Raw genomic sequence first — 22,218 nt, forward strand, 5'->3', positions numbered from 1 at the left:
CAGGGTCCAAGGATGGATTCCAAAGTTGTATTTATGTTTATTTTGGTAGATAGGCCACACTAGGACTTTATTTTGTTTTACGTTTTTCCATTCTTATTGCTTTTCATTGATTTATAGTTAGTGCATCATATTCCGCCTAAACCAAACCACCTACTACTAAAATGCATGAAAATTGACTCATATAGTTTGGATGTTAGTTTTCATAAACATACAGATGTCACACAATTATAAGCCATCATCTTAGTTTATTCATTCTCGCATGCTAGATATTAGTTCACTTAAAATGAATTAAAATAAAGTTGATGGGATCTTCCTCTAAAACTGAAATTAAGACTAGTCTTTATAGGCCAAACAGCTATGAATCCCTTCTTCATCAGTAGTCATATAGGACCTTACTCTCCATATGACCCCTTCTACGTTGGGTAAGTAGTTTGTGTTGACTTAGTTTACCTCAACATTATAATCCGAAGAATTTCTCGTGATTATGATGGACTATAGATAGAATTTACAGAAATTAATCGACCAAGAATTTTAAAAGTAGAATTAGCCAAAAGGTTGGCTTATCAATTTACAGATAATTGAGTCTTGGGATCATTTATATAATTCTTGAGAGAGGTCAATTGTATAAATGCTTGAGTCTTCGCGTTATAACAGTATTGTATTAGACTTAAATCATAACGATGAGAATGCTTATTATATTTTTCTTCTTTTCGCAGTGTAGAATACGTTTTATTTTGATAATACTGCTTACAACAAATGGCTGGAAATAATGATATCCCTATGCCAAGTGCCACACTTGGACGCGAGTCCTGGCTAAAAGCTTTCATGGACCACATGAATCAGTTCACACGACTGAAGAATGACGGGTCCAACTTTGCGGACTGGGAGGCATCATTACGGAATGCTGCCATTGCTGACGGTAAGCTCAAGTACTTAACTGAGCCAATACCGCCAAATCCAGGCCCCGATGTAGGAGCTAACGAGTCACTTGCTTATAGTGACTTTGTTATGGAAGCTGGTGCGATAAAGAACGTACTCATTTTTGCAATGGAAACCAATTTGCAAAGACGCTTCATTGCCCAAGGTGCAAACAAGATTTTCACCACGCTCACTAATGAGTTCTCAAAAGCACCGAGAATCGTTACTTATGAGCATACCTGTCGCTTCTTTGATGCAAAACTCCAGAAGGGCCAACCGGTTAGCCCACACATTCTTACCATGATTGAGAATATCGAGAAACTGGAGGCACTTAATTGCAAAATCAGTGAGAGCATAGTCATTGACCGTATGCTTCATTCAGTTCATGATGGTTTTGCCCTTTTCAGGGCAAATTACTACATGAATGACATGAAGAAAAGTCCTCATGAGCTATACTCACTTCTCGTACAGACCGAGAAGGATATGAAATTGAGTGGGAGCATGAAGCAAGATGTTCTCATGATTTTCAACAAGAATAAGGGTAAGGGTAAGGCTCACGGCGACCTAACTATAGGAAAGCCGAAGTTTAAAAAGTCAGGAAACGGTAAGAGTGGGCCTGGTGAGACTAGTGGCTCACTAGGCAAGGCAAAGAGCAAAGACGGTAACGTTGAATGCCACCATTATCACAAGACTGGACATTGGAGGAGGAATTGTCCCGTGTACCGTGAGGACATAAAAGCAGGCCGCGTCACTCCTGTTGGTATGTCATCTTATATTCCTATGATTGAGATTAACCATGCAAGTTTCGGAACTAGAGTACTTGATACTGGTTGTGGTTCTCATCTGTGTAATCATTTGCAGGGCCTAAAAAACATCACACCTCTCGCAAAGGGTGATGTGGACCTGCGAGTCGGGAATGGAGCTAGAGTTGCTGCAGTCTCAAAGGGAACATACGTAATCCAACTCCCAAGTGGTTTTGGGTTATATTTATATAACTGTTACTATGTACCCAGTTTATCTAAGAACATTATTTCTGTTTCCGTACTTGATAAAGAGGGTTTTTCATTTTCAATAAAGGATAATAGCTGTATTTTCTCTTTTAATGAAATGGTTTATGGCAAAGCAGTTTCCATGAATGGAATTCACATCTTAGATCAAACCACATATATATTACATGTGAATAATAAGAAATTAAAGGTTGGTGACAAAGATCAAACTTATCTATGGCATTGTCGAATGGGACACATAAATGAAAAACGTGTAAAGAAACTCATCGAGAATGGGACTATTCCCGCATTCGATTTTTCTACATTTGGCACGTGTGAATCATGTCTTATCGGCAAAATGACTCGAAATTCCTTCAAAGGTGTTGGAATGCTCGCTAGTGACCTATTAGAACTTATACATACTGATGTATGTGGACCTATGTCAATCACCGCTAGAGATGGCTATAGATATTTTATCACTTTCACGGACGATTTGAGTAGATACGGATATGTCTACTTAATGAAGCATAAAAGTGAGTCTTTTGAGAAATTCAAGGAATACCAGAATAAGGTTGAGAACCAACTGGGAAGAAAGGTTAAAGCACTCCGTTCAGATCGGGGTGGCGAATATCTTTCAAATGAGTTTGATCAACACCTTAAAGATTGTGGAATAGTTTTGCAGTTAACTCCACCTGGAACACCTCAATTAAATGGTGTGTCCGAACGGAGAAATCGAACAGTACTTGATATGGTTCGATCCCCGATGAGTCACACGGTAGTACCGATTCATTATGGGGTTTTGCTCTTTTGTCACCGCTCTTATACTTAACCGAAGTCCGTCTAAAGTCACGACAAGACTCCATATGAAATGTGGAAGGGAACGGTCCCTAACTTGTCCTTTATTCGGGTTTGGGGCTGCGAGGCTTATGTCAAGTGGAGACACGAGGATAAGCTCGGCCCGCGATCGGTCAAGACATACTTTATTGGTTATCCAAAAGGAATGATTGGTCATTACTTCTATTCGCCTACCGAACATCGAGTTTTTGTTATGGCTAGTGCAAAGTTCTTAGAGAAAGAATTTCTCGAGAACAAGTCAAGTAATAGAACCTTCGAGCTGTCGGAGATTCAAGAACCAACAACCGAGGAACAGATAGAGAAAGTTGTTCTTTCAACTGATGATACGGTTAATATTCGTCAGGAACCTAGGAGGTCGGGTAGAGTCTCTAATCCTCCAGACAGATACATTGGTATGGTCGAGGAAAATGACGTTTTGCTCCTAGAGAGTAATGAACCCGCTACCTATAAAGGTGTCATGACCTGTTCCGACTCTAAGCTATGGCTTGAAGCCATGCAATCCGAGACGGACTCCATGTATGAGAATGACGTATGGGATCTTGTTGATTTACCTAATAAGGTAAAACCTCTACAAAGGCAAAATGGCTTTACAAAATAAAGCATTCTCAGACGGGCAAAACCAGATACCTATAAGGCACGACTAGTGGCAAAAGGTTTCACTCAAGTGCACGGATTGCATTATGATGAAATCTTTGCACCCGTAGTTATGCTGCGTTCCATTCGGATAATCTTAGCGATTGCCGCTTTTCATGACTATGAAATTTGGCAAGTGGATGTGAAAACCGCCTTCTTAAACGGTTATTTGGAGGAAGAGTTGTATATGGTATAACCCGAAGGTTTCATAGATCCTGAAAATCCTAAGAAAGTGTGCAAGCTTAAGCGTTCCATTTATGGACTTAAGCAAGCTTCTCGGAGTTGGAATCATCGTTTCGACCAGGTGATAAAAGAGTATGGTTTCACTCGATCGGTCGAGGAACCATGCTTATATATCAAGTCGAGTGGGGGCAAGATTGTTTTCTTGATATTGTATGTCGATGACATACTCTTGATTGGGAATGACGATGACATACTCTCGATGACCAGGTGATAAAAATCTTCCCTTATTCTTCTCCTTTACACGGTTTTAAAGAGAGAAAGAGGGAGATCATTTTCTCTAATTATTCCTGACCTAATTCACTCATCACACAAAACCTAAAACCCTAAAAATTCATAAGAAAATTAGGGATCTATTCTAGCAAGGAAGATAGGCATTTCTCATCACATTTTGGGTGCAACGATTAGGAGAATATCGATTTCGATATTGGTCTTAGGCCGAATTTGCTAGGACTAAAGGTTAATTCTAAATCTCTATTCTTTTTGTTTATGCAATTTCATTTATGACTAGAAATTTCTTTATTATAATTTCGTTATAATCCTAAATTTCTTAAGGAAGTATACCGATATTTCCCACAGTGCCAACTTGGGCGAATAGTCTTTAGTCAAAAGAATTGACTCATAAGAATACTATAGTAGCTCCTGCCACGACCAGGCTTTATGAATTACCAGAACTCTATAAGCGCTCACTGCCCGACAGAGTGTCCCATACAGTCTGCCTATGTGATCGACTAGTCATCCCATATGACTCTATGGCACTTGAACTTGCCATCAATCGCATCACACTCTAGTCACTTCGAGACGTCACCTCATATAAGTGAATAGGCGTGAATACCATGTCAATCCAGTTCACTTTAATGGGGTTTAATTTGTTCTCAACAACCCATTTGGATTTAACAAGGTAACGGGTGAGTTTAATAAAACTCAAAAGAAAAATGCGATTATCACATATGAATAGTCAATACACTATTACTACTTCATATCCTATAATCTTTAGTGTACTATTAACACTAGTTAAAATGCAATAAAAGCTTGGCAAGTGGATATACCCTATATCCATATATTCCAACTTTTTCAATTGCTATTTCCTTCTATTCAATGTTATTTCTAATAACTTGAATTTACCTTTAAGTATTTCTAGTCTTCTCACTAGACTTGGGCTCTTGAACTTGAAAGATGCTCCCACTGTTATCACATAACTTGTGATAAAGTCATTTGTAGAAGGATTCACCCTTAATCCCTACGTTGACCATTTTATCACAATTTACTTAGATTCCTTTTGTAGAATTTGCAATGCACGAAACTAAAACACTTTTTTAGTCTCTTACTCATTAGTCAACAAGACATCCTAGGATTTCAACAAATCCCTTTAAGTTTGAAAACTAAAGTTTGTACAACCCTTCAACACTTAATTTAGTTTATCATCCAAACATATGAACAAATCTTCAATTGTTCTTTAAGGCTTTCACAAGACCATCTTATGAATTAACTTGTTATTGACTCATTATGCTCCTAGCATATGGTTCATCATACCACGTGCGTCTGTTGGCATAAATGATCGTTCTAATGGAGGAAACATTATTAATCGATTTCATGTGATCAACAACTTAATAGGTTCAGTGAATGACTATGACTTCATCATAGTAATTCCACTTCCATCAACATGAATAGCCTATTCAACCTTCTTAATGTACAACAGATACGAAAGATCTTATCCTCATAAGACTCTCAATTCTATGCCAATATTATCTCTCATAGATTCAAATCTAGAACACTTTGCATCCCTTTCCAAGTCTCCAATCACTCTTTCACAGAAGAGAGCATTGGTACATTATTCTCAATAAGTAATATGTCATCAACATATAAGACATGGTGAAATGATTCTGGCTCCCACTTAACTTCATGTATAATCATGATTCTTCAATCATGTGAATGAAACCATTCACCATTATCACATAAACGAAAAGTATAATCCTTTAATGCTTGCTTAAGACCATTCTAGGATCACTTAAGAAAGCTACGCATAAGATGTTAGGATTCTTAGATCTTCATCTAAGATTTTGTGTTCCAAACACATCCTTCTCTAACTTCCCATTTTAGAAAAGCGAATTTTAATTATCATTTGCCATTCTTCATTAAAATGAAATGCGGCAATTCCTAACATAATTTATCTTGATCAACATCTTCATGTCAATCTTATGCATTTGAGTACTCTAAAGCTCTATTTACTTTTAAAGAGATCCTCTCTTTTAAAGTAAATCTACTCTTGAGTAACAATTTTCGGATTGTAATGTTATGGCTCGTATGTAACAAGGTCGGTTTGGAATAAGGTCATAATACCATCACTTTCACAAAGCAATATTTTAACAACAATACATGTGTGCTAAACTCCCACTCAACTATACTCCCATTCTATCTTTATAGATTATAGTTTCATTACTTTCCAAAAGTAATACATTAACTATAAAACATGTTTGTTACGATCTACTCCCACTCTATCTCTTAGAAATACACCTATCTTCTTAAGAGATAGCTTTGTGAGTTACAAACATATGTAGTGAAGTAATTGAAAGTTTGTCTAGACTGACGTGTTAGCACATAAAAGATCAGCCCTATCATGGCAGCTTGATTCATGTTATATGCGAATCTGATCCATGTAATTTGTTGAATAGACTCTCTATTTCAGGTATTTCCTGGTTAACCATCCACTTAGAATTACTTGTCCGTTTTGGATTGCAAATTCCCAAAATTGAGTTTAATAACTCAAACCGACTCATATTAGTTTGATCTTATGGGTAGTGACACTAGGTCATAATCCATCTTTAATAAATCAAATTTATTACTTAGATCTTTGCCACTACGATCGAATCGTGATGCTTTAGTTCTTTGTTCAATTGGTTCTCTACATCATTTAGAAATTCCTTTAAATTTCTCAAATGCTTCACTTTATATTTGATTAAGTAAATATACCTATATCTACTCAAATCATTGGTAAAAGTGACGAAGTAGTCATAAATTCCCCTTGCGGTGATGCTCATTGGAACACATACATCCACATGTATTAGTCCCAACAAATCACTTGCTCATGTCTCTTTACCACTAAAGAGAGTACAAATCATTTTGCAAAGGAGACAAGATTTGCATATTCCATATGATTGAAAATCAAATGGTTCATTAAATCTAGTTGATACTAGCCTTTAATGTGTTTCTTATTTATGTGACCTAATTGAAAAAGGCAAATGTACAAATCATTTGGATTATTAGTTATGAGTCTTTTGGATTATATTATGTAGATATCATTGCTTGAGTTGGAAGTGTCTAAAACTTGTATATCATAAAGATAAGTGATATGGCTCACAGCCATGTCTATTTTCAACAAAATACAACAATTGTCTTTGATAGCAAAATTTAAATCCTTTCATGTCTCACATAGAAATGGAAATAATGTTTTAGACAAAGTGGGTACATAATAACAATTATGTAGATTACAACTCAAAGCTTTTAGCTAAAACAAGTACATAAGTCCCTCTTGAAGTGGCGGCTACCCTAGCTCCATTTTCTTGTCGAAGATTCATATCACTCTTGTTTAGCTTTTCCATATTTCCAAGTCCCACTTGGATTAATAATTCCAACTTTGATATCTCCCAAATACTTGGGGCAATTTCGCTTCCAATGGCCCATGACATTACAATAATGACATTCTTCATAGGATTGGGCACCTTTCTTGGTCTTGGTCTTGGTAGTCCCACTATCCATTTCCAATTCATTATCTTGGGTTTCTCACTCATCTTTGCCTTCCTTTAATAATACCAATACTTCTTTCAGTTGCAAGGACACTCTTGCTAGAACTCCCACTCAATTTGACATTTCTCCTTGCTTCATCTAACAAGGATACCTTGGAATTTGTAAGATTCTCCTCATATGATTCTCTTACCAAGGATGTGGTGGGCATGAGTATGGGAGTGGGAGGTGTAGAAGTAGTAAAGTAGCAAACATTTCCTTCATGACCAATGCCAATGCGTAATTCTCTAATCGTATCATTGTCATACTTGGAGCATTTTTCATCGAATGATTGGAGCCATGAATCAATGGTGATTGGTGTAGGAGTATTAGATGAGTTCATTGCGTATAATTAACTACAAAAATGGAAATGAAGGAAATAATTAACATCTATCGTTTTAATAATACTTGTAAACAAGTATTGCATTTATATAGTGACCTCTACCTAACTATTATAAATGATTCCGAGATCCAAATTCATATTAATACGGGTACGGTGAGTCGAGTCATCCCTTATTAATATAACTCAGTGGATTAACCTCTTAATCGATTCTACTTCTAGAACTCTCGGTCGATAAAAATTACTCTAACTTTCATCTTTTAGCCCGGAACACATGCGACTACGGTCACGAATACTTCCGTTGAGCTCAATCCAAATTTCGATGTAATAACATTTTATTACCCACTTACCCAACGTAACAAGGTTTGTATTACGGTGAAGCCGGATTAACTTCCTTATGAAATTGGGATTCATGGTTTCTACTATTTGGTAAGGCTAATTCTCAATTATTATAAGTGAGAGATCTTGTCAATTTATTATCTATCACGTTTTAAGTGAACTAAAGCGGTGAACTAAGATAATTATAATTGACACGGTCGATGACTCGATATGATATGCATGTGTTGTTATGGCGATTTGGCAATGCATGCAACATATTAAAAGAAATGCAAAGCAATAATTAAAAATTCCTAGTATGGCCTTCCTAAAAATAGAAAATCAAATAATCTATTACATATTCGTAAACCAACTCCGGTCCCTTGAATCTTCAAGTGACACGCCTCCCAAAAACACCGTCTTCGTCGGATCACCTTTCCGAATGGCACCGTCTTGAAGCAATTCCATAATTACAAATAATAATAAAAATACAAAGCTATTCCTATTATACATTTGTAAAATGGAAAAACTAATAAAAATAAAAATAAAAGTGATACGCGATCACATTAAATTACAACCGAATCAATATTCCCTTTCATTACGGGTAATATTGATTAAACTAAGGCCATACTAAGATAAAATTACATAATTCAAAATTATATAAATAAAAGACATTCAACAATTGAAATATGCAGCATTATAATATGTATCTATCATGCCAAATTAAGTGCCAAATCGCCCTATTTAACTTATATCGTATATATAACCCGATTTTATGGAAATGCGTGATAATAACTTCTTAAAATCACAAATTAACACTTAAATCACATCTAAGCTCAAGTTAATTATCCTAACACCCTTAGGACTCAAACATTAGTCATCGCTCAATTTTTGACAATAATTCAACTTGATTTAAGTTTTATGCTCATATTTGACCTTAAAATCATCATTTATATGAAATAAATCCAAATTAAATTACAATAATTTCAAAATTTGAATTTTAAATTTTTGAACATTCTATAATAATTCCATGACACTCATAATGTCAAAAATCATGGTTAAAATTTTTGAATTAATTTTGAGAAAATATAGTTGCATTTTATCGATTTTATCTCATAAAATATCTAAAGTATCCAAAAATTAATCCAATAAATTTTACAACCTTAGATCAGATTAGTGGGATATTTATTCAACCTAAAATAATTTTCTCATGCCATGCAATACGTTTTAGCTATTTATGCTAAAATAGTCACTATTTATGCCATTTTTCACTAAAAAATCATAAATCATGCTAAATGAGATCATTTAATCTCCAAATTTACATAAACTCTGTAAATTATGCATGTGACAACATATTAAAGTTTCATGGCCTGGTTCGAAGTTTAACTATTTTTAACCATTTTACCTCTTTTAATCCATTTTTATCTCATAAAAATCATAAATTATGCAATATTAATCCAATTAATACGCGATTTTACACACAACTTTTAAAATATTCATGTGAGGTCATATAAAATTTTCAAGTTCAGAGACTTAGTTTAACAATTTTTAGCATTTTAATTCCCATTTTAGTCATAAAAATGTAATAAAATTACCAAAAATCATTAAAATGAGCAATAAATTTCCATAAATCATAAAAATGACCTAAAAACATTTTAGGACCAGAATATATAATATGCATGATGATTTCGTGGCTTATACTTATAAATCACAAATTTTTAGTTTTATATGTTAACTTTTTAACTCGGAAAAACAATAACCGATTATGCATGCAACATCCTTATGCTCTGATACCACTTGTTAGGTTTATTTACCTCTTATTAGACTACTCTAATAATGAACTAATTAACTTCTTAATTATTTGTTCTTTAGATCTTGTGCATGCATAACAAAATAAAAGATTTACAAGAAAACAATGTCCCTTACATTGTTAATTTCGGTTTTGTGGGCACAAGTAAGGTCTCCTATCTTCACTTGTTCTTGAGCTATGATGAGTAATAGGATGATCCTCCAAAGACTCCAAGTATAGAAGCCACTCCTTCTGATTGCACCCAAGATTATCCATTATCTCTACTAAATAATATTTGCTAGATATTTGTTTAGTAGTCTACCTTAAAATTGATTACTAATACTCATATATTACACTAATAATATTAGTAATTTCTTTGAACAATTTGAATCAAAAATCTCATGTTTTGATGAAGAAGAAAATGAATATGTGAGAGGTTTTGCATGTTCCATATTTTGAGAATAAGAGAGAATAAAAATAAGAAGAACAAAAATTGATTCTCTCATAACTACACCAACCGTCCAAATGCTCTCTTGTAGCATTTTGTTGGTCTTCTCAATTTGTCATATGCTTTCTTATGTAGGTAGTAGGCTAGGGTGTAAGATATAGAGTGTAGGCATGCATAGTAGTGTCACTATCATGCATCTTTTAACACAATTTTGAACAAAAACAAAATGGCATCTTTGGCTCTCATATAGTCGGTCACATGATGGACTTTTAGTCCATTTTTACCTTTTGACATTTGTCCCACAAATGCTTATAAGTCACATGTTCAATTATCTTACATAATTAAATATTAATTTGATCATACAATAATTATGTGACAAATTAATAAACATATATTCACTCAACTTATTGAGTAATATTTTACCATTATATCAACATATAATGGGTCCCATAATAGCTAGTTAGTTAAATTTACAACCTCTTGTAAATGTAACTAACTAATTACCTCTGTAACACCCCCATTTATTTAAGGACCTGAACTAGGACTCCTCAGATAAATGACGGTGTCACCATCTCGGAAACCCGAGGCAGTAGATAACAAAGGAAAGAAAGCACAGTACTTTATTAAGATGTTTATAGTGAGATTACACTTGGAAATAAAACAAAGTCTCAAAATACGACCAAAAGATAAAGTCTGATAAAAACTACTAAAAGACTAAGGTGGGCTAGGCACTAAGTCAGTCATTCAAGCTCTCTTCCCGGCCAGCTCCCGTCAGTCTCTGAAATACCTGTCAATCTGCTCCCCAATAATTGGATCATCACAAAGTACACGAATACACAGTGGTCGGCCGCGAAGGCCGAGTAGGTAATACAATAAAACAGCAACATAAAACACATGCTCCTCCATCACCACCACCGCCATCACAACTCATAACCCGGACAACCCAGCCATACCGATCCCCGGTAGACTATAAATATCGACCGTAGCCGATCTGCCAGCTCGCAGCTGAGGACACCAGGGCAAGTCCTGCAGAACCCGCCTGGGCCTTATCACCACACCATACTCACCTCCACCTCCACCAACTCCGATGTAATAATATAATAAAACAGTTCAACAGTAGTACTTAACGGAATTAAATCAGACAATCATATTATAACATGTAAATCACCGATTCAGTCAATCCAGTCACATAGTACTATATCAAGTCCAGTGTATTCCCCTACCTCAAATAGCGGTAATAAGCTAACTGCAGATCAGAAGTACTCCACACGAAACTCGCCACCTAAACATATACATAACATAATTAATTCACTTAACTATTCCCGTTCCCATATTCAAGAGTTACTATAAGTAGAAACTTCCCCAATTTAGAAGTTACTAAAAAAATAAGTTACCCAAAAAAGAAAGTTTCCTAAAATGGGAAGTTTCCAAAATAGCAATTACCAAAAATAGCAGGTTACTAAAAATAGTAACCTTCCCGAAATAAAATCCCGACTCAAAGCTTAAATATATTATTCCGTCACCGCTACTTAATATTGACTTAATAACGTAAATAATAGAAATAATAGAAATATACATATTTCCCGACTTACTAAAATAAAAACCGTAACAAAAAGACCCAAAAACAAAAACCCAACCCGACACACAAACACCCCCCCTTCAACCCGACACAACTCACTCCAACAGCCACCAACCCTCACCGCCGACCACCAGGCCTGACACCAGGTCTGGCCTGGGCACCTCCAACCACCACCAACGTGGTCGACCCACGCCGGTGGTCAGAACCACCACCACCACCAACACCCCCTGCTTGCGTCCCTGCCGCCACAAACGCCACAAACAGCCCCCTTTTTTACTCGCCTGCCACCACGACACAACCCCGCCACCTTACCAACCACCACCCTTGACACCACCGTCGAAAGGCGACCCTGACACACGTGGCACCACCGATTCGACCTCCCCCGAGTCCACGGTGGTGCCACCCCATTACCCCATGTCTGAAATGAACAAAAACCACCCAAACAACCCCGACACCTAAACACCACCACTGCAACCACCAACAGCAACGACAACCACCCTACCTACCACCACCCGACTCGACTCGTCACCAGTAACACGTCCCACACCCCGACGACTGCTACAACAGTCCCTAAAAGACGTACAACTCAGATCAAATCAGCGTAACAGAAATGAAAACAGGGAACCTTACCTATGACGGCCGTCGATCTGTGCTATTCCGGCCAGTACAACCACCCTCGTCCACTAGCAACGGCTTCCCTAGACTCACGGCAGACCCTACTCCCTCCACACTCACCGGCGTGCGCTCGTTGGCTGTATAAAAGGCTTGCGACGTGAAAGAAAAGGGGTTGATGATGGTGATGTGAAAATGACGATAGGAAGGAGGGATTGGGTTTTAAAGTTGCATTAGGGTTTGTTTTAGGGTTTTGGTGAGGTAAGAAGGTAAATGGGTAAGTGGGTAAATGGGCTATGACACCTTGACCCAAAATGCCACCTAAAACTATAAACCCGACTCATCTTACAACATGAACCCGACTCATCTTACAACATGAATCAATCAATTACCTTTACGCTTTTACCATTACCATAATAACATGATTTAATTACCTTTACGCTACCATTAAATAATAATATCTCGCTCAATCGATAATAAAATACGGGTTATTACAACCTCTACCTCAAAATATTTATAAAACCTCAACATATTTTAGTAAATTAACATATTAATTCACTAAATAGGATCTTATTTAATCACATTATAATAAGATACATATTTCCTCTCATAAATATAAATTGTTCATATTTAAGGAATTGATTAACTTGTATCGTCATACAATTAATCAACTTTACAGATAAGGGCATCATCCTTTAGGTGTGACCTTAAGGGATCAGCTGACCACCACCGTCCCACGACAGTAACGTCAAACTCTAGCAAGCCAATCGTTACCGATTAATGTTGATTAGTTGACTATATAAATGAATCATCCCTTATGTAATCTTTATATGAGATTTAATTATGATATTAAATCATGTGATCGCACTATTGTTGAGGACACATTTTCCAACAGGAAGTTCATACAAAACTAGTCTTACATGAACCAAATAAACCAAAAACCCACTAAAATCAGTTTCAACTGAGTAGCATAACATTACAAAGCATAACACAAACTGTTTTGAGTGACATCTACAAATCCTACTGAAATCAGTTTCAAGGGAGTCGACTCGGGCAATTTCTACTATCATGGTAACTCATTTCACCGCAAGCACGACATTTCCTCAGAGGCTTTGAATTTTCCAAGACTGCCTTTTCCTTGTTTGATGTTATCCTCTTTCCCGATCCCTTATTCTTGCACTTTTCTGGTGGTAGAACAGTAGCTTCAGTTGGTATTTTTGACCCAAGAAGCATCTCAATCTCAGCTTTCTTATCTTTTGACTTCCCAGACTTAACTGAAATAATCAACTTTTCATTGAAACTCCGGAGCAATTGAAATAGCGCATCACAATGTTCCTCATTATCCTCAGCAAGTGAGACTCCATTAAATACCTCCGACCATAATTCACTTATATTGTTCTGGCGGCTTTCGATTGACACACAATCAACTAGGACAGATGTTCCAACAACATTAGAAAGAGGGTGGGAGGTTGCAGATTTGCTCCATCTAAGTGCTAAATACTCTTTAGGTATATGATCAAATCCCCTATCCTTCAACACCCATAAAACGTGCCTACAGAGTATCCCGATTCTTTCAAACATTTTACAAGAACAAGAAAACTTATTATCACTTAAATCAACTTTGTATTCCTTGTCTTTCTCACGATCAATTATTGAAATATGATCATTCTCAGAACCAGTTGTGTTTGGTGATGGTAAATGGCCACAAGTATAACATGCAGCTTGGACTTCTACTTGGAAAATATAAAATATGACGATTGTATAAAATTCAGAAGCTTGCTTTTCTAAAAGGAGAGGGGTTGTCAATTTTGGATAACAGTTCTTATCATCAGCCATTACCTTAGAATATTTCTATCTCTGAGCATCCATTGCTGTTTGGAAACGCATCCAAAACTCGACGAGTGTGACATGTGGGTTGGTGAAGTTTCCAAAGAAGCTATTTTCAGACTCTGACCTTGATGTTGTGCGCAAAATCCCGCCCAAATATGTGTCTCTAATGTAAGTAGGAATCCAAAGAGCACGGTGCTTAAACATTTTCTTCAACCACTTGTTATCACAAAGCTCATATGAGGAAATTATCGAATTCCATTTCGATTCAAATTCTTCTGGAGTGATCTCTACATCCCAAACAACTGACTTTATTTCCTTAAAAAAGGTTGTGTCTTTGGAAATCGATGGACCAACCTTGTCAGGCAACTTCTTCATTATATGCCACATATACAGTCGGTGGCGTGTTTTGTCATCAAACACACCTTTAACAACTTTTTTGATGCCGCTGCATTGATCAGTTATTATAGTAATAGGATAGCAATCACCCATAGCTGTTACAAAATTTTGAAACAACCACGAAAATGATTCTTTATTTTCGTTTCGTATCAAACCCGCTGCAAAAGTAATGCAACCTTTATGGTTATCAACACCCGTGAAAGGGACAAACACCATTTTATATTGGTTGAAGTTATAAGTGGCATCAACAGAAACGGCATCACCAAAAAGGGCATAATTTTTAAGTGATATTGGATCTGCCCAGAAAAGCTTAGCTATTCTGCTTTGATCATCCACATCAAAGTCAAAATAGAAAGATGGAGACATAGCCTTTTTTTGCACGAAGTTCTCTATTAACATCTGGGCATCATATTCTTTGATGTATTTCTTAACATCCCTTGAAATTTTTTTGAAATCTCGTAAAGAAGCACCCACATTTTTGTATCTCTTCACATACTGTTTGAACATCCTAAATGTTTGCACCGGACCATGGTTTACATGGGCATTGTCCATTATCATTTTTTTGTGAACCAAGTTTAAATCCCTACATGGTTTCAGATGTATCATAGTTGCTGGCGTATTCATAGCATGTGAGTGAAGCTCAATAAAATCATAAATCTCATATTCACCCGTCTGAATTCTTCCAAAACTAACTTTAGCCTGACAACCAATTCGCGTAAGGGTCCTCTTCCTTTTTGTACCCTTGTGATTACTTTTACCTTGTTTATTACACACACACCACTTGTGTGTAATAACCCCATCAAACAATTTTATTGAGTCTAACCTTGTAATAAACCCACAAACCTTGGCATATTCCTCGTAAAAATGTATGCCTTCTTCCAAAGTTGCAAATTTCATCCACAATGCTGGTTTTAATTCTGCTGAGCATCTCGGCAATCCCACTATTGGATTATAAAAAACAACTTCTGGGGTGGCTACAACAACAACAAAACACAAAAGAAAATGATTATAATTTTATCTGTCATAACCTACTCAAGCTTATTAGACAATACAATAATTAATAACATGCTACAATTTAATACCTGGTACATTGTTCGAAGAAAGTTCATCCGGTGCATTAGTGACAAGTAACTGATCTCCTTGTGAATTACTTGAAGACGCTTGGACATTAGTAACTTATACAATGTCTGCACAGAAAATTAATATCTGAGCTAAGGGAAAAAACTCAGTTTACATCATAAGCAAGAAGAGAGGAATCAAACAGAATCCCGGAATCCCTTCACCTCTCTTTCGCTTCTATTTTGCTGACCAAACAGAATCCCGGAATCAAAACAAGGCCTTAACATCTAAGTCGATGAATACGGAAACTCAGTTTAACTTCAATTACACGGATCATCCCCCCACTTAGACAGGGGCAAGCAAATATGGGATCGAAATCACTGACTAACCTAAGTAATACTCCCTCCATCTTCACAATCATACATTTTTTTCATATTGACAGAAACACATCTTCAACTACCTGGATACACATAACTTTTAAAAGCAAGTTATTTGGGGTCTCAATTAGCATCAAAAACAAAATAAGGTATCACGATACATTAATCCCCTTCCCCCCTCCAAATTAAATGTAAAAAACATTGGTTTAAAGACACATTCTTACATCTACATACATACACATCTTTAACTTGCTGGATACAAAGAACATGCAGCAGTAGTTACCTATAACTTCTGCCATAACCGAATCTTCTTCTTCAAATATTACCATCTGAAATAAAAAATCGTTCTTGTTAGCTTATTACCAAAATCAGATGGTTTTATCAACAAAGAAACTCTAATTTTTCGATCACAATAATGTTAATCAAGTTATGAACCAACCAATCTACAATCAAAACGACAAAATACCATCTTAAATCAAAAATCAGCAAACCTAATTGTTTCAATTTAAAATTGTTAAGCAAACCCTAAGTTTTCAAATTGGATTTTTTTCGAAATCTGAATTAAAACTTACCTTGATTGTATTTGAGACGATTCTGGGTACGAACTAAATCAGCAAACCCTAAGTATCTGAATTAAATCAGCAAAACCTATATATATATATATATATATATATATATATATATATATATATATATATATATATATATATTCGTGTCGGGTCACGTATGAACTAAAGTTCAGTACGAACCGTACAAACTAACCCCCCTATAAAACAGTCGAAATTCTCATCAGTTCTTCAGACACCATTAATGCAATAAAAAAACGCGCATCTTGATTTCTTCGTTTCTCTTTCCGACACCATTGCTGCGCATCAATCAAACTCCATTCTTGCACCTCTGAATCGTCTCAAATACAATCAAGGTAAGTTTTAATTCAGATTTCGAAAAAAATCCAATTTGAAAACTTAGGGTTTGCTTAACAATTTTAAATTGAAACAATTAGGTTTTGCTGATTTTTGATTTAAGATGGTATTTTGTCGTTTTGATTGTAGATTGGTTGGTTCATAACTTGATTAACATTATTGTGATCGAAAAATTAGAGTTTCTTTGTTGATAAAATCATCTGATTTTGGTAATAATCTAACAAGAACGATTTTTTATTTCAGATGGTAATAATTGAAGAAGAAGATTCAGTAATGGCAGAAGTTATAGGTAACTACTGCTGCATGTTCTTTGTATCCAGCAAGTTAAAAATGTGTATATATGTAGATGTAAGAATGTGTTTTCAAACCAATGTTTTTTACATTTAATTTGAAGGGGGGAAGGGGATTAATATATCGTGATACCTTATTTTATTTTTGCTGCTAATTGAGACCCCAAAAAAGTTTCTTTCAAAAGTTATGTGTATCTAGGTAGTTGAGGATGTGTTTCTGTCAATATGAAAAAATGCATGATTGTGAAGATGGAGGGAGTATTACTTAGATGACGACGCCGTGTTTGCAACATCTGTCCTAGTTTATTCCTGAATTCTGTGATCGAAAAATTAGAGTTTCTTTGTTGAAGATGTGTTTCTGTCAATATAAAAAATGTATTCTGAGTTTCCGTATTCATCAACTTAGATGTTAAGGCCTTGTTTTAATTTTGGGATTCTGTTTGGAACATCTATCCTAGTTGATTCCAGGATTCTGGGATTCTGTTTGTAAGCGATGACTATCAATAATGGTCTAAAAGTGTATATAGCCACCTGAAGGTGTGTTTCTAGAAGCATTTAAAACTGTATCTAGCTACCCTTAGACATCGTAGAGGGAATGGGATGAAACCTGGGGAAATAAACAAAGGTAACAGACTGTATCTAGCTTGACAAATGAGTGTATATAACTAGGTAAAGGATTGTATGTAGCTTGAGAAAATAAATTCCGGGTTTCACTACCTAGGATTCTGGGGTTCTGTTTGATTCCGGAATTCTGTTTGATTCCTCTTTTCTTGCTTATGATGTAAACTGAGTTCTTTCCATTAGCTCAGAAATTGATTTTCTGTGCAGACATTGTACAAGTTACTAATGTCCAAGCGTCTTCAAGCAATTCACAAGGAAATCAGTTACTTGTCACTAATGCACCGCATGAACTTTCTTCCAACAATGTACCAGGTATTAAATTGTAGCTTTTTATTAATTATTGTATTGTCTAATAAGCTTGAGTAGGATGTAACGGATAAAATTACAATCATTTTCTTTTGTTTTTTTAGTTGTTGTAGCCACCCCAGAAGTTGATTTTGATAATCAAATAGTGGGATTGCCGAGATGCTCAGCAGAATTAGAACCAGCATTGTGGATGAAATTTGCAACTTTGGAAGAAGGCATACATTTTTACGAGGAATATGCCAAGGTTTGTGGGCTTCTTACAAGGTTAGACTCAACAAAATTGCTTGATGGGATTATTACACACAAGTGGTGTGTGTGTGTAATAAACAAGGCAAAAGTAATCACAAGGGTACAAAAAGGAAGAGGACCCTTACGCGAATTGGTTGTCAGGCTAAAGTTAGTTTTAAAAGAATTCAGACGGGTGAATATGAGATTTTTGATTTTATTGAGCTTCACTCACATGCTATGAATACACCAACAACTATGATACATCTGAAACCATGTAGGAATTTAAACTTGGTTCACAAAAAAATGATAATGGATAATGCCCATGTAAACCATGGTCCGGTGCAAACATTTAGGATGTTCAAACAGTATGTGACGGGATACAAAAATGTGGGTGCTTCTTTACAAGATTTCAAAAAAATTTCAAGGGATGTTAAGAAATATATCAAAAAATATGATGCCCAGATGTTAATAATGAACTTCATGCAAAAAAAGGCTATGTCTCCATCTTTCTATTTTGACTTTGATGTGGATGATCACAGAAGAATAACTAAGCTTTGCTGGGCAGATCCAATATCACTTAAAAGTTATGCCCTTTTTGGTGATGTTGTTTCTGTTGATGCCACTTATAACTTCAAACAATATAAAATGGTGTTTGTCCCTTTCACGGTTGTTGATAACCATAAAGGTTGCGTTACTTTTGCAGCGGGTTTGATACGAAACGAAAATGCAGAATCATTTTTCGTGGTTGTTTCAAAATTTTGTAACGGCTATGGGTGATCGCTATCCTATTACTATAATAACTGATCAATGTAGATGCATCAAAAAAGCTGTTAAAGGTGTGTTTGGTGACAAAACACGCCACCGACTGTGTATGTGGCATATAATGAAGAAGTTGCCTGACAAGATTGGTCCATCGATTTCCCAAGACACAACTTTTTTGAAGGAAATAAACTCAGTTGTTTGGGATGTAGAAATCACTCCAGAAGATTTTGAATCAAAATGGAATTCGATAATTTCGTCATATGAGCTTTGTGATAACAAGTGGTTGAAGAAAATGTTTAAGCACCGTGCTCTTTGGATTCATGCTTACATTAGAGACACATATTTAGGCGGGATTTTGCGCACAACATCAACGTCAGAGTTTGAAAATAGCTTCTTTGGAAACTTCACCAACCCACATGTCACAGTCGTCGAGTTTTGGATGCGTTTCCAAACAGCAATGGATGCTCAGAGATGGAAATATTCTAAGGTAATGGCTGATGATAAGAACTGTTATCCAAAATTGACAACCCCTCTCCTTTTAGAAAAGCAAGCTTCTGATTTTTACACAATCGTTATATTTTATATTTTTCAAGTAGAAGTCCAAGTAGCATGTTATACTTGTGGCCATTTACCATCACCAAACGCAACTGGTGAGAATGATAATATTTCAATAATTGATCGTGAGAAAGACAAGGAATACAAAGTTGATTTAAGTGATAATAAGTTTTCTTGTTCTTGTAAGATGTTTGAAAGAATCGGGATACTCTGTAGGCACATTTTATGGGTGTTGAAAGATAGGGGATTTGATCATATACCTAAAGAGTATTTAGCACTTAGATGGAGCAAATCTGCAACCTCCTACCCTCTTTCTAATGTTGTTGGAAAATCTGTCCTAGCCGATTGTGTGTCAATCGAAAGTCGCCAGAACAATATAAGTGAATTATGCTTGGAGGTATTTAATGCAGTCTCACTTGTTGAGGATAATGAGGAACATTCTGATGTGCTATTTCAATTGCTCCGGAGTTTCAACGAAAAGTTGATTATTTCAGTTAAGTCGGGCAACTCAAAAGATAAGAAAGTTGAGATTGAGATGCTTCTTGGGTCAAAAATTCCAACTGAAGTTACTGTTCTACCACCAGAGAAGTGCAAGAATAAGGGATCGGGAAAGAGGATAACATCAAACAAGGAAAAGGCAGTCTTGGAAAATGCAAAGCCTCTGAGGAAATGTCGTGCTTGCGGTGAAATGAGTAACCATGATAGTAGAAATTGCCCGAGTCGACTCCCTTGAAACTGATTTTAGTGGGATTTGTAGATGTCACTCAAAAAAGTCTGTTATGCTCTTTAATGTTATGCTACTCACTTTGAAAACTGATTTCAGTGGGTTTTTGGTTTATTTGGCTCATGTAAGACTGGTTTTGTATAAACTTCCAACTTTTTTTATTTATGTTTTTAGGCTGCTATTTTTTTATTGTTTTTATACTGACTATGGACTCGTGGAGTATAGAGGGTGTTAGTGTATACGCTGTGTTCAATAGGGAGGTGGACTGACTAGAGTGTATGTAGCTAACGGAAGGAGTGTAACTAGCAGTCCAACAAAGTGTATGTAGCTAACTTAAAGAGTGTAACAAGCAGTCGAAAAAAATGTATGTAGCCAACTGAAAAAGTGAATCTAGCAGTTCAAAAAATAGGATTCCGAAAAATTGAGAAAGCCAAAAGGTAGGATTCAACATCATTTCAATGAACTCTTGAACCTCAAATTACTCCACGCAAATCGCTTATTTGTTTTTTTAGGCTGCTGTTTTTTTTTTTTTGTTTTTTTTTTACTGATTATGGACTCGTGGAGTGTAACTAGCAGTCCAGAAAAGTGTATGGTCACAATGCCTCATTGTATACTTGTGTATAGAAACTAGGAAAACACGTCATCTCTTTTTAGAAATTTAGCCAACTGCTAAAGCTTGTCTTGTTTCTATGGTCTTAAATTTTTCATATTCTTAGATGAAAAAATGGACAAACAATTCTGAATTCTCCTACAAAGGTGACATTTGTATCCAACGTCCTTTTGTAAAACAACTGAAGGAGTGTATCTAGCAGTTCAAACAAGTGTAGCTAGCAGTCCAAGCAAGTGTATCTAGCTGCCCTGAGATGTTCAAACTTATTTCCTTAACTATACCATTGAAAATCCAAGCATCACAAATAGGAATAACACCCTCCTGAAGAGTAGCCAAACTTAACAAATATTTCCCTTGGATTGAAACATTACCAACTTAGTCAACAACAAGTATTACGCCATACACTATCAACAAATTATCCAGGTTTCAAGTTCGAAATACTAGACATAGTCACCCAACTTAATCAACCTCTTCAAAGTACAAACCACTATTGCAAGAAAAAAAAATGTGAAACTGATGACGAATCCCTTTGAAGTGAGGCTTGATTAAAAAAACTGATCCAATAATCTTCATCATCAACCATTGTGAAAAATCGCCTGGAGATTAAAAAAAGAATGACATGAGCTTGAATTATTTTAAAGCAACTTATAGATGTGTAAGGTGTATCTAGTGACTGACTAAAGTGTTTGTAGCCAACTGAACGAGTGTATCTAGCGGTTCAAAAAAGGCTATGTAGCCAACTGTAGGACTGTATCTAGTAGTCCAAAAAGTATATGTAGCAACCTGAAGGAGTGTATCTAGCAATTAAAAAAAGTGTATCAAGCTGCCCAGATACGTGTATATATCTAGCTGCCCAAGCATGTGTATCTAGTAACTCCTAAGATGACAAATCAAACAAATAAAAATAGAGAAAGGAGTACCTGAGAAGTGTTTTTCTCCCATTTTATCAGCCGCAACATAATTTCTCGTCGATAAGCAATCAAGTCCTGCAAAACAAAAAAAATGGCAGAAATTTAAGATAAAATGGCAGGAAATTTAAGAT

General features: G+C 35.9%; 3 protein-coding genes across 3 annotated transcripts; 1 reads left to right on the forward strand and 2 right to left on the reverse strand.

Moving 5' to 3' along the window:
- Positions 1-13,530: 13,530 nt before the first annotated feature.
- On the reverse strand, positions 13,531-14,331 carry LOC141608069 (protein FAR1-RELATED SEQUENCE 4-like). Its single transcript, XM_074427421.1, has one exon. It carries the CDS (start codon positions 14,329-14,331, stop codon positions 13,531-13,533), a length of 801 nt encoding a protein of 266 aa, XP_074283522.1.
- Positions 14,332-14,346: 15 nt separating this feature from the next.
- Positions 14,347-16,486, reverse strand: LOC141608070 (protein FAR1-RELATED SEQUENCE 5-like). Its single transcript, XM_074427423.1, has 3 exons — positions 16,441-16,486; positions 15,804-15,896; positions 14,347-15,695 (listed from the first exon to the last, which is right to left on the reverse strand). Exons 1-3 carry the CDS (start codon positions 16,484-16,486, stop codon positions 14,347-14,349), a joined length of 1,488 nt encoding a protein of 495 aa, XP_074283524.1.
- Positions 16,487-19,408: 2,922 nt separating this feature from the next.
- On the forward strand, positions 19,409-20,575 carry LOC141608071 (protein FAR1-RELATED SEQUENCE 9-like). The gene has a single exon (XM_074427424.1). The coding sequence runs from the start codon at positions 19,409-19,411 to the stop codon at positions 20,573-20,575; it is 1,167 nt and encodes a 388-aa protein (XP_074283525.1).
- Positions 20,576-22,218: the final 1,643 nt, after the last annotated feature.

Source organism: Silene latifolia, chromosome 10 (assembly GCF_048544455.1).
Source record: "Silene latifolia isolate original U9 population chromosome 10, ASM4854445v1, whole genome shotgun sequence".
In the NCBI taxonomy this organism is placed as follows: domain Eukaryota; kingdom Viridiplantae; phylum Streptophyta; class Magnoliopsida; order Caryophyllales; family Caryophyllaceae; genus Silene; species Silene latifolia.